Below are 18265 nucleotides of genomic sequence, written 5' to 3' on the forward strand. Positions count from 1 at the left end.
TACGTATGCTATTTGAGGTTAATACACGTAGGATTGCGTGTATTGTACATGTTGGTTGCATGTATGTTAAAACAGGGGTACTTATAATAACGTTAAAGTTTAGTTATCAGGGTACTCAATTTCGTAGAATATTTTGATAAACGTTTCTGGATGAAACAACTGAAATCTTGTGATCCACCTTTACATACAGATTATGCGCAACATTAAAACTATGAACTCACCAACCTTTGTGTTGACACTTTTAAGCATGTTTATTCTCAGGTTCCTAGAAGTCTTCCGCTGTTTGCTTATATGTGATACAAGCTATGTGCATGGAGTCATACATGCTTTATTCGAGAAAATGTTGCATTCACAAAATTATCACCATGTATCTTATTTTGACTGCATTATCAACGGATGTAGTATTGTAAACTATTATTTACGGTGATTGTCTATATGTAGAAAAGCATCAAACGTCAAAAACCTTGAAATTTGATATTCAATTATGGTGTGCCTTTTCAAAAGAATGCAATGTTTACAAAACATATCATGTAGAGGTCAGTACCTCACTGTGAAATCGATGAATGATGTATTCGTCCAAATGGATTTGGACGGGTCATCACACAATGAATCGATGATGTGGACCGTTTTAATTGTTTTCTTTGATTCAGTGAACTTCTCCCCATGTATGCTATTCAAAATATCCCTCAAATCAATAGTTTTCTTCAATTTTCCCCTAAGATCAAATCTGCGGTTATCTACCACATGGTTGAATGGCCTGTGGTCCCTGAGGTTGAAACTCATATGAGCTTTGAACTCCTGTTTTCTATTGATCTTCTCCCTTAAGTCAACGTCATCTTTCCTCGCGTGAGCCTTGAAAATCTTGATGGGAAAATCTAAAGCAAAGTTGATTCTGCTCAATGAAGATAGCAGAAGATAGCAGAAGATCTGCATCAGTGACATGAGAAAATCTAACAAAAGCAAATCGATGTCCCCACTTAAGTCTCTTCCCAGCCATATAGATATCGCGAACATCACCGAATGGTGTGAAAACTCTCCACAGCTCAGAGACATTCCAGCTTTCAGGGAAATTAAAAAACATGAATGAAGTCAATTGGATTCCGAATAGGCTTCTCAAACAATCCTGTAGTCTTCCATTGAATCGATCCCTTACCTCTTTCGTGCCCGATTGAAATTTTTGAGATCTCTCACCTCGCTCTCTCTCTCTCTCTCTCTCTCTCTCTCTCTCTCTCTCTCTCTCCTCTCATTCTCTCTCGAACTTAGCACTCTCTTAATTAAATTTGTGTGCATTTACATTTTCTCGGTCAATTTTTATGTGAATTTAACATATATTGATTTATATGTGAATTTTTTTTGGGTAAAGGGTTTTCACTCGGTGAATATATTTATATGTGAATTTAAGTGCACACAAAATCGTTTTCAAATGTGACTTACAAACACAATATGATATATATACTCCTAAAAAGTGGTAAGAAAGTTTCAAACTATTATCATAAACCAATTATGTTTTCATTATTCAAGAATTAGAAGCATCAAGTCCTTCCCTGCTACCATTAAACATGTGTGGTATTCAAATACTTTTGTATTGAAGTACAGACTACACATCAATTTGTCATGGTTTACATAGTACACAATGGAGATTATTTACTTAATGACTAAATAATATATCAGATTTAAAGCATATATGACAACAATCGAACGTAAAATTAATCAAGGTTTGTGAAGCTGGCCAAGATCAAACACCGTATATTAACAACAATCAATTCGATAAACCCGCAGAGAATGTTACTCCAGTCGCTGGCAACCACGAAACACCATCAATAAAACGTCGAACAGTGAAAGAATCAGCCGTCGATGCATCCATAGCCATGTGATAACCAGGCCATTTAACACGTCCTGATAACGACGCACCAGGACCATAGTTTCTGTACTCCCCATACCATAACGTACTCAACGCAAAGTTCCCGTACCATTCTAGCCACCCTCTTGGCTGAACCATTGAGCTCATGTACGTGTTCATAAACACGGTTCTAGAATACTCTTTCCATGGTCTACCCAAATAAGTCGGTTTCGTAGCATACACAAAACTATCTTGGATCGAAAACCCTGTATTCTGATTAGGGCTTTTACGCCCTTGAGCCGTGATGGTGACCTTTTGTAGTGGTAGAGGCTCTCTTGTGTAAATTTTACAGTTTTGAAGTACTGCTGCACCGTTTCCAAAAATGAAGTCTATGGTGCCATAAATGCTGCATTCACGGTAAAATTGGCGTAGAGAATGTGCATATAATGTGTCTTGATAGCCTTCCATGCTGCATCGATAAAAAGCTGACTGGTCGGAATCTACACGAAGTGCAACGCCTTGGTGACTCTGTGGGCCCGCTGTGTTGCGAAATGTAATGTCTCTTGCTATAAATCCCCTGCCAGAGACAGCTTCAAACCATCCACAAGGAAAAAGTAAGTCATATAATCAAGTTTTGTGCAAGATATATGATGTTTGTTAATTAAAACACCAATGCAAATATACTTAAATTAATTATTTGTTGTTTTTAGGTAATTAAAATATTTGATTTTAAAGTGACAGTTATTAAATTGTACAACACTTTTATGCACGGTAGTAACAGCCTTAAGATTCTTACCAACAGTGGCGGTTCGAAATGTAGTCCATCCTTGCATGAAATTTCTATCTCCAGTGATCACAGTCGCACCAATGCCGTCTCCTATGAGCATTATGTTTGTCTTCTTCTTCTTCATATCTATATTCTCCTTATAAAGACCTCTTTTCACATATATAACATATCTTCTAATACTATAATTAGGAGTATCGTTAACAGCTTCAATAATCGAACGATACCTTCCTGATCCATCTAACGCAACCACAACGTCTACATGCATCCCATTTGGGCTTGCAAGTAGCAGTTGCTTATCGCCTTTCGACATCCACTTAGGGAAAAAGGTATTAGTTTTGTCACCATAATTTGTAGAAGGTTTAAAGGGTAAGGTATGTAGTTGAGTATATAAAGCTAATACATTACTAATAAGTTGTGTGACTTGTGTTAAGCTTCCTTTTATAAAAGTTTCAAGGTGTCTACTTGTTCCTTCAAACCCTTCAAGACAAGTATCTTGGTTACTTAATGCAGCACTTAACCATGATTTTAGGTTTCCTTGATATTGAGGGTTTTGTGAACCGCCTCGAATCTCCTTCATTTCGGCTAAGGACCAAGTAAGCTCAGAAACCGAGAAGTCAAGAAGTTCTTTGCAGTCCTCAATCGCGATTTGTTCTCGTGAACTTGAGGATAAAGATGTGAACTTGGTGAACTTTTGCATGGCTAGATTTGTCTCGTTGAGTGTCGCCTTGAGGGCGGCTTTCAAGATTGAGTCGGGCTTTTGATCAACCGGACTATTGTTGTCGAGAAAGGATTTTAGGTTCGATAGACACGCGTTTCTATCTTGAATATTGCTACAAACTTGAAGGATCAATGGATTCTCCATTGTTTGTTTTTCATTATGGCTTAAGGTTTGAGTAGATACAAGGGTGATCAAGGGTGAGAAAATGAGTAAAAAAGTAACAAAATTTGGGGTCTCCATGACAACAAATTAAAAGTATTGTTAATGTACGTTTTTGGAATGGAAATAAGGAGACTCATTTATAATGTGAGGAAATTGTGAAATAGTTTAAGCGAATGTTTGTAGTTGAAGAAAAGGCATATCTTGAAATAGAAATATTATATTATTCTTTTAGGCCAACAAAAGTTATACTTTGGGTACATACTGTAACGTGTAAATATTCTTGTGTGAGTTGGATTTCACACCTATCTTTTACGGAGTATTTTACTTTAGGCTATCGGCGCCCGAAAATTGTAACATGTGTAGTACGTCAATTTGATGTAAATTTGAAAAACTTACGATAATAATATAATACGAAAGTGAACTCGGATAGCCCTAGGATCCACTTCCCAATTCTCCCCTTCAACAGGGGTACAGAGACACAGGGCAAACATATTGGTATGTTTGTTTTTTTTCTGTTTAGGTTAATTTTGAATGACAATTTATTTACTTGTACCAACACGATTTAGCTAAGACCATTTTTAACGGTCTGTCACCCTCTATTTGTCAGTCTATATGGCAAAGTTGACGAAAATTGACGGATCCTAACAGGGCGTCTGTTTTGGGCGTCAGTCAGACTTATGACACAAAAAAAATCGTCAGTTTACCCGCAACCAATCAATGATTTTTCTAATTCAATGAATATATATTTTTTTATAATTAATTAATTTTTTTCCACCTAATTTCAATCAGATTTAATACACCACTCTATCTAATATATAACACAAAAAACTGACACAACGGTTAACAAATGTCAGAAACTAACATTGTCATGTCATAGATAAATTACATTTTTTGATCAAAAAGTGCACTAACTGACTGTGATATGACTGTCACGGTTAAAAATGGTCTAAAGTAGTTTGTGAACATTTTCAACTTTTACTCCGTATGTTTTATTGTTTGTTTATCCTTATAATAAATTGTAGCCCGTTTTCTTTGATTACCTTAATCCATGTAGAGCTTTTTAATGAATAAAATATATAGTCTCTATTAAAATTCTATAATAATGATGTCATTATTAGGCTAATTCATTTGTTAAAAAAAATCAAAAATAAAAAGAAAAAAAATCTATGTCACTTAAATGATGTTATTAATCCTAAGTATTTTAAAATTAAAAAATTGTACTTAACTAATTATTTAATAACTTAAATAAAGTATTACTCCATAATTTTCTGTTTCGGATATATATAACTCTTAAATAATGATGTTATCATTTCACTAATTACCCTTTAATTTTCATAATGTTGGTGTCATTATTTTATATTAATATTAATATCAATTCTAATTAAAAAAATACAAAATAAAAAACAAATATAAAGCTCTAAAATGATTATGTTATCCTTTCATTAATTACACTTTAATTTTCATAATGAGAATATTTTAATTTTATATTAGTATTAATTCTAATTAAAAAGATACAAAATAAAAACAAATAAATGCCGATAATATATGAATGACGATTTGGAAGGCAAAAATAATTAATAAAATATCATTTAATATTTAATACGGTATTATTGTTTTATAAATATATATCTCGAAGCATCTCCACCATATATTATCACAACTCTTTTTCTCAATATGTACAAACCTTTACAAATATTTTTCTCGATCTTCTCCATATTATCCAATAACCTTTTGTTTCCAAAAAGCAGGTACAAACCTTCATGTCATTGTTAATGGTTTTTTCAAAGAATTATTCTCTTTTATGCGTGTTTGATGATGAAATTTATCACACCTTGAATGTTTTATTATTGTATGTTTGTTAAAAAACAAGAATTTGAAAATCGATAACATACCTCATATCACATTGTGACTATTTAAAATGAAGGTATATAGTATGATAGAAGAATTCAAAAATAATCATGATTTTTGCGAGGTTGAACCATGTATTTTCAATCCCTCTTTTAATCTTAAATAAGTATCATTATGACAAGAAAATAGTAGTTGTAACAAAAATTAGAGGAATGTGGTGGGAGAATGAATGTAGTTCATTTATTCTGACCAAGTTAACAACGACAAGTTTCTTAGTCGAAATCTGTGGTCCTACGGGTCATTAAACTAATGGACTTTAGCATTTACATTTACTTAATATCTACAATATATCATTATACTATTTCGTTTAAATAAACCCGTGGTTTCACGAGTTATTTCACTAGTAAGTTGGAAAAAGTGTTACCCCCTATGTTTTACGGAGTAATCTGCAAACAAAGCTACTTTTTATTACATTAGGTGAGGAACCACACCACTGGACCTGGACTAAACATTTTGCATCAAGGTTAGTATAAAAAAAATGCATATTTCATTATCCATCAAGAAATAGTAATAGTTAAACTTTGACTTTGCTGGTCAAAGGTGATGTACCTCATTTTCAAGATCTACTACCTATGAAAAAAATTACTTTTGGTCATATAAAAGTTTTAGAACTGAAGTTATAATTACATTTACATTTGAAGTTGAAAGTAAAAGATTCTTTTGTAAAATCTGAAATTGTGTAATGTACTGCATTTGACTTTTTAAAGTCAAAAGTGAAAATTTCATGTACTTGTACACTTAAAATTGAAAATGGTTATCAGGTTATATTACATTAAAGGGTAAATGGGGAGGTTTCTCTCAGCCAATTAGCCAAATAAAGGATATTTTGAAAAATTATTTGTAAGAAGTTAGTGAATCGATTAAAATAGTGTGAATTATGATATCCCTAATGAAAAACCTCTAATTAAATCTTGTCTCAACTCATATGATTATGTTTTGACAGGATTGCGTTTAATTGAGGAACTTGGCTAGGCAGCCAAATAACCATGACAATTTGGAGGAAAAGAAAATATTCCCCCACTCAAAATTATAATCCTGATTTGAATTTAAAAGTCTAGTTTTTTATAATTTCAAATTTAAATATTTATGTTTGTGTTATATAATATATAATAAAAACTAGTGAAATGGCCCGTGAAATCACAGGTTTGTTTAAACGAAACAATTTAATGAAATGTTTTAGATATTAAGTAAATATAAATGCTAAAGTTATTTTTTTAATGACTCGTTCGAGTAAGAAACTTGTCATAATTTTTTACAAATATATAGAGACATGTATTTTCGCATACATATGTAACATAATTAATCTCGTAAAGAGAATCCATATTTGAATATTAATAATATAATAATTATAATTATAGTTAATATAATAAAAATAAATAATAATAATAATAATAAAGTTTGCTCAAAGTTGAATATTTATATTTTTAATAACAATTATTAGTAATAATAATAAATGTCTTTTGAAACCTTTTTAGAAAAATTAAAATACAATTATTATATAAAGGTTGTACAATATGCTTTAAAATTTGTAAATGTGAGATATTGGTATTTCCTTTTATAAAAGATTTCTTTAATTACTTAATTTTAAATTAATTAAGAATTATGACATCACGTACATGGTCTCTAAATTTTCTTTTTCTTTTTTGATTTTTTTAATGAAGAAAAAAAGTCTATTTATGATGTCATCATTTTAGGAATTTAATAGAACTTATAGATTATATAGATGAATTGAATTTAAAATGTGTTTTCAGTGGCATAACCTTTCATCAAGTAATATAATGATACGCATACCTACGCGCATGGCGCTCGTGCGTATCACGTGCAACGCGCACGTCCTGAATAACTGAACTATGTATGATTGGAGGCGCGTTGTCACTCTTTGCTTGGCGCGCACGACATCAATCTGATACAATATTATCCAAAATTAAACGCAATCCTTTTTTAACTATAACTCCGTTATTTATGAATGTTATTCGGATGGATCTAGAAATGAATCAAGGGATAATCTAGGGTTAGGGTTTCACTATAAATACAAACCTAACCTCCTTTACTTGACACAACGTTTTATATATTACTCGATAGAGAAGTTTTGTTAAGAATAAAGGTATAATACACCAGACATCTTGTGCTTATACTCCACAACAAAATAGCATTGTTGAAAGGAAACATAGACACCTTCTTAATTTTGCAAGGTCTCCTATGTTTCAGGGGGAATTCCTTTATACTTATGGCCTGAATGTATTTTAACTGCAACTTAATTATTTGATTAACAGGCTTCCATCCTCTGTTTCTATCTGGAAAGTGTCCTTATGAATTGATTTACGGTTCTAGTCCTAGTTTCTCCCATCTAAAATCTTTTGGTTGTCTCTGTTTTGCTATTGTTTTGAATAATACTGATAAGTTTTCATCAAGGTCTGTTAAATGTGTTTTTATGGGATCTTCAACTTCACAAAAATGGTATAAATTGTTTGATTGGGAAAATAAGTGTTTTACTTTTTCAAGAGATGTAAAGTTTTATGAACATGTTTCCCTTTCAAACTTGATTATGTATACACAGTAAATCTTGATTAAAACAATTTAAACCACTCAAACTTTTTTGACTTTGTTATGTATGAAAATAAAAATGAAAGAGATTTAAGTGATACTTCTGTTTTAGACCAAAATGATTTTATAAATCCCAATGATGAAGGGAGAAACGGTCCTAAGGATGATGGCAGACATGCTACACAAGTTGATTTACTAGAATCAATAAGTGGGGGTAGACATGCAACTTCTTATGAAGGAACATCTGTTGAACAAAATGTTGTCCCTAAGGGCAGTTCTGGTGTTGAAACAACAACAGAAGTTACTGATAATTTAAGGAGAACTAGTATTAAAACTACTTTACCTTTAAGATTAAATGATTATGTTCTTGATAATACGATAAAGTATGGTCTTTACAATTATTTAAACTATTTTAAACTTGGTTCTGAAAATTACTGTTTTGTAACTATTTTAAATAGAGGTCATGAACCTAAAATATACCTTGAGGCTTCCAAAGACAAGAACTGGGTTGAAGCTATGAATGAAGAGATGAAAGCTCTTGATAGAAATAATACTTGGGTTATAACTTATTTACCTAATGGTAGAAAACCTATAGGTAGTAAATGGGTTTATAAAATTAAATATAAATCTGATGGTGAGGTTGAGAGATATAAAGCTAGGTTAGTAGTTAAATGTTATAATCAAAGAGAAGGGTTAGACTTTGATAAAACTTTTTCTCTCTTGTTAAAATGGTTACTGTCAGAACTGTTATTACTGTTGATGTTCAAAACAGTTGGTCTTTATACCAACTTGATATTAATAATGCTTTTTTATATGGTAGCTTAATTGAAGATGTGCATATGTCACTACCTGAAGGCTATTTTGATAAAAATGACACAAGAGTTTGTAAACTTGTCAAATCTCTTTATGGTTTAAAACAAGCTCATGGAAAATGGAATGAGAAATTTTGTGATGCTTTATTTGAATATGGTTTTACTCAAACTGTTGCATTTTTTTTGTTAGTTTATGTTGATGATATTGTGATAACTCGTAATAGTATTGAACATATAGAAAAATGTAAACTGTTTTTGCAAACAAAGTTTAAAGTTAAAGATTTAGGTTTTTTAAAATATTTTCTTGGTATTCAGTTACTTGATAAAGGTAATGGTCTTTCTATGACACAAATAAAATGTAGTTTGGAAGTTATATTTGAGTTTGGATTGCTGGATAGTAAGCCTGCAATTACTCCTATGAAAACTGGTGTCGTTTTGTCTAGTTTTGATAATCACTCTAATACTGATATGCCCTTGGAGAATATAAGTGAATATCAAAAACTTGTTAGGAAGTTGATTTACATTATTTTAACTAGACCTGATAGAGCTTATGATGTGCATTGTCTTAGTCAACATATGCATGCTCCTTTAAAGTCACATTTGAAGGCTGCATTTTGAGTTCTTAGGTATCTTAAAGTTCACCAGGTAAAGGTATTTTTATAAAGAGAAATGACAATTTTGTGTTATCTGCTTATATGGATTCGAACTATGCTAAGTGTACATCATCAAGAAGGTCAGTAACTGGTTTTTGTGTATTTCTTGGTGATTCATTAGTCTCATGGAAGAGCAAGAAACTGTCAACTGTTTCTAGGTCTTCAGCTAAGGCTAAGTATAGAGCTCTAGCATCTGTCACTTGTGAAATTATATGGATATTAAGAAATTTTAAATGATTTGAAAATAAGTACTAAAATTCCTGTAAAAATTTTTTGTGATAATAAATCAACTTTACAAATTGCTAAAAATCATGTTTTCTATGAAAAAACTAAACATTTTGAAATTGATCTTCATTTTGTAAGGAAAAAAATTGGGTTGGTATTATTGAAACCGTTGATATAGCATCTAGTGAGAATATTTTAAATATGTTCACGAAGGCTCTATCTAAGGCACAACATGATCTGTTGTGTGAAAAGTTGACATTGTTTAATCTTTTCAATGTTTAGATTAAGGGAGGATATTGAATTATATAACTTTTAATCTAAACATTTTTTTATTATTTTTGTATTTATTTATGGATTGAGAATGTGCAGGGACTAAAGTTGCTGTTTGTTGATACTTGAAGTTTGGTAGCAAAAGTTGGAAAAGGGATTCTTGTGTGCATAAGTCAACTTATAACTTCAGGGACCTGGATGCAATTAAGTTATATTATATATTTATTTTTTCTTTTTCTTTTTGATTTATTATTCACATATGTATCTGTTATTTTCTCTCCAACATTTGTTCTAGGGTTTTCATCTTCATCTTTGTACTGAAAGCTATTGTGAGTGATTAACTAGTTCAAAACTGTTGAACTTGTTTGTAAGACTTTGTCTGTGTGATTCGACTGTATTGGTTCATAATCTTTTGATTGTGAATCTTAGTTTAGTGCAACTTTGACTTCCTGTGATTGAAAGATTTTCTTCCTGTGATTGAAAGATTTAATCTGTGTGTTTTTACATGGTTGCTGGTAAAAATGTGGATGAAGGCCGGAACATCCATAATTCTCATGGTTGTTGATGTTATGCGAGGTGTATATAAAATAGCTTTAAATTTCAGCAGGAAATATTATTAAATACGATACAATTTTAAACAAGATATTTATTTATTTAGAGAATGGATATACTTAAACCTTGCTACAACACTTATAGGCAGTGTACCTAATCGTACAGTAGTGTAGTTTTTAGTAAGTCCGGTTCGTTCCACAGGGAAAATCTTTAAACAAAGCTTAACGCTATATTAGTTTACTTTTACAAATATATATATAAGTAATATTATTATTATAAAGGGGGTTTTTACCGTTTAATGACCGGTTTGTCGATTTTAAAACTTTAGTCGCAGTTAAAACCAAATGTAAAATAATAAATAAATACAAGACTTAATTAAAAGCGTAAAGTAAATAACGATAATGAAATTGCGAATAATAAAAGTGCGATAAAATAAACTTGCGATAATTAAAAAGTGCGATAATTAAAAGTGCAATTAAATACAATAACAATAAAAATGCGATAATTAGAAGTGCAATTAAATATAAAATAAAGGAAATTAAATATGAAATAAAAGAATTATGCTTATTTAAACTTCCGTAACCATGATGTTTGACGTGTTGATTTTAGTTTTATGCCCATGGGTTAATTGTCCTTTGTCCTGGATTATTTAATATGTCCGTCTGGTTTTTGTCCATAACAGTCCATCAGTCATAAATATAAAGTGCGAGTGTCCTCGTCAAATTATCCTTATACCCGAAGTTAAATATTTCAACTAATTGGGGATTTAAACTGTAATAAGATTTTAATACTTTGTTTAATAATTACACCAGGATGTCGACTGAGTGTAACCCAAGGTTTTAATATTTTGTTATCAATTATACCAAGTGTCCTTGTACATAATTTCACCCATGTTTTAATTATTCTAGTGGCTATTAATCCATTCCCGTGTCCGGTTAAATGAACGATTATTCGTACATATAAATACCCCGCCCATCGTGTCCGATCGAGTGTATATGGTAATTTATAGGGACGCCCAATTGTAAATCTTTATATTAACATTAACAAACTATCATTTAGTTAAACAAATATAAAGCCCATTAATAGCCCATAGTCTAATTTCTACAAGTGTCGTTCTTTTGTCCAAACCCCAATTATGGTACAAAGCCCAATTACTCAATTTTAGTAATTAGCCCAACATCATGATTACTTCGGATTAAATAAGCATAATAATAACTTAGCTACGAGACATTAAATTAAAAAGGTTGAACATAACTTACAATGATTAAAAATAGCGTAGCGTTACACGGACAGAATTTCGACTTACACATTTACAACATTCGCTAACATACCCTTATTATTAGGATTAAAATTAAAATTAAAATTAAAATTAAAATATAAATATAAATATATACGTTTAGATAGATGGATGGATATATATTATATGTTTTTGCGATCAGAATTCGTTTGCTTTTATAGGGAGTTTCAGTTTTTGGGGCTCCGCGACTCGCGGCCCGTTCCTTCTTCAAACTCCGCGAGTCGCGGAGTTTGTTTTTATAGCTCACCCACATTTGGCTCTTTGTTTGCCGACGATTTATTTTATAAATATAATATATATATATAATTAATACAATTAATTATATATTATATTATATTTATATACATAGTTAACTTGTAATTTTTAGTCCGTTGCGTCGAGCGTTGAGAGTTGACTCTGGTCCCGGTTCCGGATTTTCGAACATCCTTGCGTACAATTTAATATCTTGTACTTTGCGTTTTGAATCTTGTACTCTTGTAATTTCGAGACGTTTCTTATCAATAATTGGAACCTCTTTGATTGTCTTTTGTACTTTTGAGCTTTTTGGTTGTTTGCGTCTTCAATTCGTCGAATCTGTCTTTTGTCTTCACCTTTTATTATTTAAACGAATATCACTTGTAAATAGAACAATTGCAACTAAAAGCTTGTCTTTCTTGAGGAATAATGCTATGAAATATATGTTCGTTTTTAGCATTATCAGTTGTAAAATCAAGTTCGCCAGAGAAGTATTGCATGCCCGGAATTTAAGAGTTTTTTGTGATTGTATAGTATTAAAATGTAACAAATTTACAGTAAAAGTATCCAAAAAAACTTACAAACGTAGCATAATGATATTATAATCGGTGTTTGTTGAGAGGTGTGTAGTGAGTAGTTTGAGAGCGTGATAATCGTTGTATATTTTTCGCTTTGTATTTTTAGTTTCTCGCTAGTTTTTTCTTTTATAAAATAGTATTGTCTTTCAAAAAAATAAAAATAAAGAATCACTCTGTATTTTTTATATTACATAAATCCTATTAAATAACAAATTACTTTCTTTACGTGATAAATAATTAATAATCTGTAAGTTCGTTAAAAAGAATGAGTGTATAGTATGTCAATAGTTAATTAATGATTAACATTTAGGCCTGACTTCAATTCCTTCAATGATAAGTCCACCTTTTAGTTGATGACCCTTAACTTCCATTAACTTCATTTTTACCTCCTCTATTTTTTCTCTAACATAGAATTCTTCGAGTTCAATTTCCATCCATCCATCTTGTCTATTGATCGGACGTCGGCCTTCTCCTTCCACCACCCATTTCTCCATCATTTGTCTCCGGTTCATGAAAAGCAACGCTTCAAGTTGTTTCTTTTTATCATCTAGAGGACATAAATACGTTGTGTTGGTAACTGAACATTTGTTCGTTGAAACTGATGTCTCACATGGAATAGATTCCAACCCAAATGAGATAAGCTCCATACGTTATGTTAGTAGATAAGTCTTCCATATTAATTCTTCCTTCAATTTCTATATTGGATATCGTTTTAAGCTCTACCACCTCAGAAAATCTGTCACACATAAGTTAACATTAGTAATAGCCGATAATATTCTTTTGTATACAATATATGGCAAGTCAATATTTGAATGTAAATAGGACTCTTAGACTAGCTTGGTGACCAAGATATGTACATGTATATATACCCTTTTGATGTAAAATGAAAGTCACGACATATATTACTGTCATGGAATCAGAGCTAAGGTGAACGGTTTGTTCTACAGCGAGTCCGAGTCAGGCCCCCATGTGTGTGCCGCCGTCGGTACAAAGAGATTGAGTCAGGCTTTCTTCTTCTTCTCCTGCCGCCATCTCTACAACCGTTCCACGCCTCGATGTGAGGGGGCGTGTTGGGAAGTTATCCCACATCGGTCATGGACAAAAACAAATGTATGCATATAAGACTAAGGAGTAGTCTCTCTATCACCAATTGATTTTAGAAAAGGATGATCTCTGTAAGACCCAAATATTTGTAGTGTACATAAGTGTATTTATGATACTTGAAGTGGGGGTTTTATTGTACATATTTAAAAGGAAGAAAAATTCTGCCCAGGCCATCCGTGCGCCGCGCAGGTTAATGGTGCGCCGCGCCAATTGCTGACAGTTCACTTATTCCTTTTTAAATTAGATATTTTGAGGGCTTTTTGGTAATTACACATGGGGTCCGAATTAAAGGCCCTAGATCAGTCTTGGAGCTTCATTTACTCCATCTTCAACAACCCTTATCACCTCCATTTAATTTCTAGAGAGAGTGATATTCTAGTGAGGGAAAACTCATTTTGGGGAAGAAGAAGAAGGAATCTTGCTTAAGCTCAAGTTCTAAAGTTGTTCATCTACTTCCTAGCTACGTTTTGAGTGTGGTGGTATGTTCTAACTTTGTTTTCCTTGTTTAATTTGATTAAGGGTTAGGGTTTGGGGTAAGTGAGGAACTTAAAACCCATTTGTTAGTGAATTAGGTGTTTTGGGTGAATTTGGGTCATGTAGACTCAAAGATGACTAACTAGGGTTTTTCAAGGTATTAATTGATGTTTATGAGCTTAAATTAGTTAGTCAATTGCTAGCACACCTAGAGATAAGTAAATGGGCGTTGTGTGGGTTAGTGGATGACCCGAAATGGGTGTGTTGACCTTAATTTGGTCAAATGGGTCAAAATGGACCTAAGTTAGTTAATGTTAGTGTGTAATGCATAAACCTTGTGTTGAAATGTGTTTTAAACCTAACTTGGCTAATGATTAGGGTTTTGGGGATGTTAACCCAAATATTAGGGTTAAGGGTGCAAATGGGTCGAAATTGCACCATGGGTCAAGATAACACTAGAATGGAGTTTTAGTTGGTTGACCAACTTGAGTTTGTGATTGATATTATGTATAATGTAATAGGTACATTACATTGAAGATTTTCGAGCTTGATTATCTTTCACAAGAGATTTTGAGGTGAGTGGAGTAATTATACGTATGTGTATATGACGTGTTTATTTGTGGGTGTTATGGTATAAACCATCGAGCCGGTAGTGCCATAACATGTGTGCGACAAGATGTGAACCACGAGCCGGTAGCATCGAGTGTGAACCACGAGCCGGTAGCACTATAAAATAAGATGTGAACCACGAGCCGGTAGCATCGAGTGTGAACCACGAGCCGGTAGCACTATAAAATAAGATGTGAACCACGAGCCGGTAGCATCGAGTGTGAACCACGAGCCGGTAGCACTATAAAAGAGTATGACTCAATTGCGTATGGTGTGAACCACGAGCCGGTAGCACCATAGCGTTTATGGTTAACCATATTGAGATTGTCGATTATTTAGCATATTGTTTATATATATATACATTGTGTTGAGTATATGCTAATGCGGTTTTGTGATAACGTACGACTTGTTAAGTGTTTTGGGTACGATGACATGCTAATTGAGTTACGAGTTCGTACGAGGTATTTAATGAATGTGATTGCAAATAGATGGGTTATATATATGTATGTGTAATTATTGCATTCACTAAGCTTTGCTTACCCTCTCGTTGTTTACCTTTTTATAGGCTCAGGTATGGACAAAGGTAAGGGCGTTTGTTTGGAGTAGAGATCCCGTTGTGTTAGGGGACGCTTTTGGAGATATTAGCTTTTGGAGTTTGACCGATACTTGAGTAGTTTAACCCTAAACACCATGCTCGTAGAGTCGTTTGGTATTTAAAATTTTTGCGGTCGAAACTCACGTTATGTAATAAACTCGTAATTCGGGCCGATGTGGGCCCCGCTTTGTAAAACTTATTTTATGTTTGAATCGTGTTAGTTTTACATATTGGAATATGTTGTTAAAAGCGTTTCGTCTAAATATGTCGGGAAGTGGGCGATCTTTTTCACAAAAAAGGAATAGTTGGACAGGCCGTTTTGGCGCGCCGAGCAGGTCAGTGGCGCGCCGCGCCACTATGCTGTACAAAATATTTTTTTTTATTTTTCATATTTCGATTGCACATGGGTTGGGTTGTTACAAGTGGTATCAGAGCATGGTCTAAGGGATTTAGGCGACTTGAGATAGGTGTCTAGACTTAGACTTTATTGTGTGTGCGCGTTATGCGGGACTTGTAGGACTTTGGGTCGGAACAGGAATTGCTAGTGCTAGTGTTTATGTGAATTAACCTTGCACTAACTGTTTTGTGTTGTTTTAGCAATCATCAAGCGAGATAGACGTTGTACTAGCGAATTAATGCGACATGATCGCGTAATAATGATTAGCTACCATTGTTACGGGTTCAAATCGTGTCAAACAAGCGATGTACGAAGATTGTTGAGCAAGATGGGGTAGTGTGGTGTATATGTATATACATAGGTGTTAAGTCCTTTCGTTTTGTAGCTTAATTTACTTCGTTTTATAGAATGAAGATGAGAAATGGACACGACATCAATGACGGAAGTACGAGTGAGGAAGTTGAACTCACGGCCAAGGTTGAGGCCATCTTTAAAAGGCTAAAGAAGAATTTTCTTGACGATGTCCGAAAGGTCTTCCAAGAGTCGGTTGATGGACAAGTGACCGAAATGATCAATGAACGAATGAAAGCCGCAATAGAGGAGGCTTTAGAGGTTAGAAACATTTATCCTCGAGGCGAAGGGGGTGAAGGTAATGGTGGGGGTGGAAGGCGGGACTTCCACTACAAAAATTTCAAGGATACTCAACCTCCAATGTTTAATGGGGTGAGGGATCCATTGAAAAGCACTTGTTGGATTTCCAATATCGAGGGGGCGTTCCGTACAGCGGAGTGTCCTCTCGAGAAGAAGACGAGGTATGGGTCTAGCATGTTGCGCGAAGAGGGCAAGTTGTGGTGGGACGATAAAATCAAATTATATGGTGAAGAGCAATGCATGTGCTTGACATGGGAGGAGTTTAAGAAGGAATTTTTCCAAGAATACCGAACTTCTTCCGATCTTGATAAAATCCAGGACGAGTTGCATAATTTGCGACAAGGTTCAATGGACTTGGTTACTCTCAAGTCTACCTTCTTGGCAAAGACTCATTTTTGTCCGGAGTATGTTGGTGATGATCACAAGTTGATGCTAGATTTCTACCGTACTTTAAGTGATGAGTTGAAGGGTAAGATTAGCCGGGGTATGGCTAAGTCTTTTGAAGATTTATACGAATTGGCTAGGGGTTTTGAGCCGGAGGTTCCAAGAAAAAGCGATTTCACTTTTTCAAAGAGAAAGTTTGAAGGTTCGAGTTATTCGAACTTTTCAAATAAAAAGAACAAGAAAGGCTCCGAAAGCGTTAATAGTGTGAAGAAGGGTGCTTCCGGAGGTTTCGGACCCATGTGTTATAATTGTAATCAAAGAGGGCACATAGCCCGTGATTGTACCAAGGCGTCGACCAAGCTTACTTGTTATAATTGAGGTAAAGAGGGACACAAGATGCCGAAATGTCCCGATTTGAATAATGATCATGTGAAGAAGTTGGAGAGAGCGGCGGGTACGGCTAGGGGTCGTAATTACTTGATGACCAATGATGAGGCCAAGCAATCCAACGAAGTTGTCTCAGGTACTTTTATGGTTAACTCAAATCCGGCAAGGATTCTATTTGATAGCGGTGCAAATTTGTCGTTTGTATCTCCAAAATTTGTGCCTAGACTTAATAGATCGTTAGCTAAGTTAAGTCGTCCGGTAGAAGTCGAAATAGCGGACGGCAAAACGGTGCTAGTGGTTGATGTGTGTAAAAATTGTGATGTCATTTTTTGTGCCGAAAACTTTAAGATTGATCTTATCCCGATGACTTTGGGTGATTTTGATATCGTTGTTGGTATGGATTGGCTCGATCATAATATAGCCGATATTTCATGCCATGAAAAATTTATTCGTGTGAAAGCCCCGAGTGGGGGAGAGTTAATTATCCATGGTGAAAAGCGTAGAAGACTTGTGCCGATATGCACTTTTGCACGGGCACGTCGTTTCCTTGATAGTGGCGGCACGGCTTTTCTTGCCCATGTTGTTGATACTCGTGATGAGCCACCACCCATTCGTGAAATTCCGGTGGTTAGTGAATTCGAAGACGTTTTTTTCCGGTTTAGTTACCGGGTGTTCCGGCGGAAAGACAAGTTGAATTTCGTATTGAGTTGGTTCCGGGGGCTACCCCCATTGCTAAAACTCCTTATCATTTGGCGCCGACGGAAATGCAAGAGTTTTTAAATCAAACTCAAGAGTTGCTTGAGAAGGGTTTTATTCGACCGAGTGCTTCGCCATGGGGCGCTCCGGTTTTATTCGTGAAAAAGAAGGATGGAAGTATGCGGATGTGCATCGATTATCGGGAGTTAAATAAAGTGACTATCAAGAATCGTTATCCATTACCTCGGATTGACGATTTATTTGACCAAATCCAAGGTGCAACGTATTTCTCTAAAATCGACCTACGGTCCGGCTATCACCAAATGCGGGTCCGTGAGGAAGATATTGAGAAAACGGCTTTTCGAAAGTGTTATGGGCATTTTGAGTT

General features: G+C 34.0%; 1 protein-coding gene and 1 pseudogene across 1 annotated transcript; both read right to left on the minus strand.

The window, feature by feature from the left end:
• Positions 1–1619: 1619 nt before the first annotated feature.
• On the minus strand, positions 1620–3585 carry LOC139885691 (putative pectinesterase/pectinesterase inhibitor 22). Its single transcript, XM_071869443.1, has 2 exons — positions 2637–3585; positions 1620–2430 (listed from the first exon to the last, which is right to left on the minus strand). Exons 1-2 carry the CDS (start codon positions 3583–3585, stop codon positions 1760–1762), a joined length of 1620 nt encoding a protein of 539 aa, XP_071725544.1. The 3' UTR covers positions 1620–1759.
• A 9294-nt stretch (positions 3586–12879) lies between these two features.
• The window catches only part of LOC139849232 (F-box protein VBF-like), a 59112-nt pseudogene continuing 53726 nt past the window's right edge, over positions 12880–18265 (minus strand).

This window comes from Rutidosis leptorrhynchoides, chromosome 1, assembly GCF_046630445.1.
Source record: "Rutidosis leptorrhynchoides isolate AG116_Rl617_1_P2 chromosome 1, CSIRO_AGI_Rlap_v1, whole genome shotgun sequence".
Classification (NCBI taxonomy): domain Eukaryota; kingdom Viridiplantae; phylum Streptophyta; class Magnoliopsida; order Asterales; family Asteraceae; genus Rutidosis; species Rutidosis leptorrhynchoides.

Coding starts and splice junctions, on each gene's coding strand:
- LOC139885691 (XM_071869443.1), bottom strand. CDS start 3,585: ATGGAGACCCCAAATTTTGTTACTTTTTTACTCATTTTCTCACCCTTG. Junction 2,431..2,636: donor ATTTCGAACCGCCACTGTTG/GTAAGAATCTTA, acceptor GATGGTTTGAAG/CTGTCTCTGGCAGGGGATTT.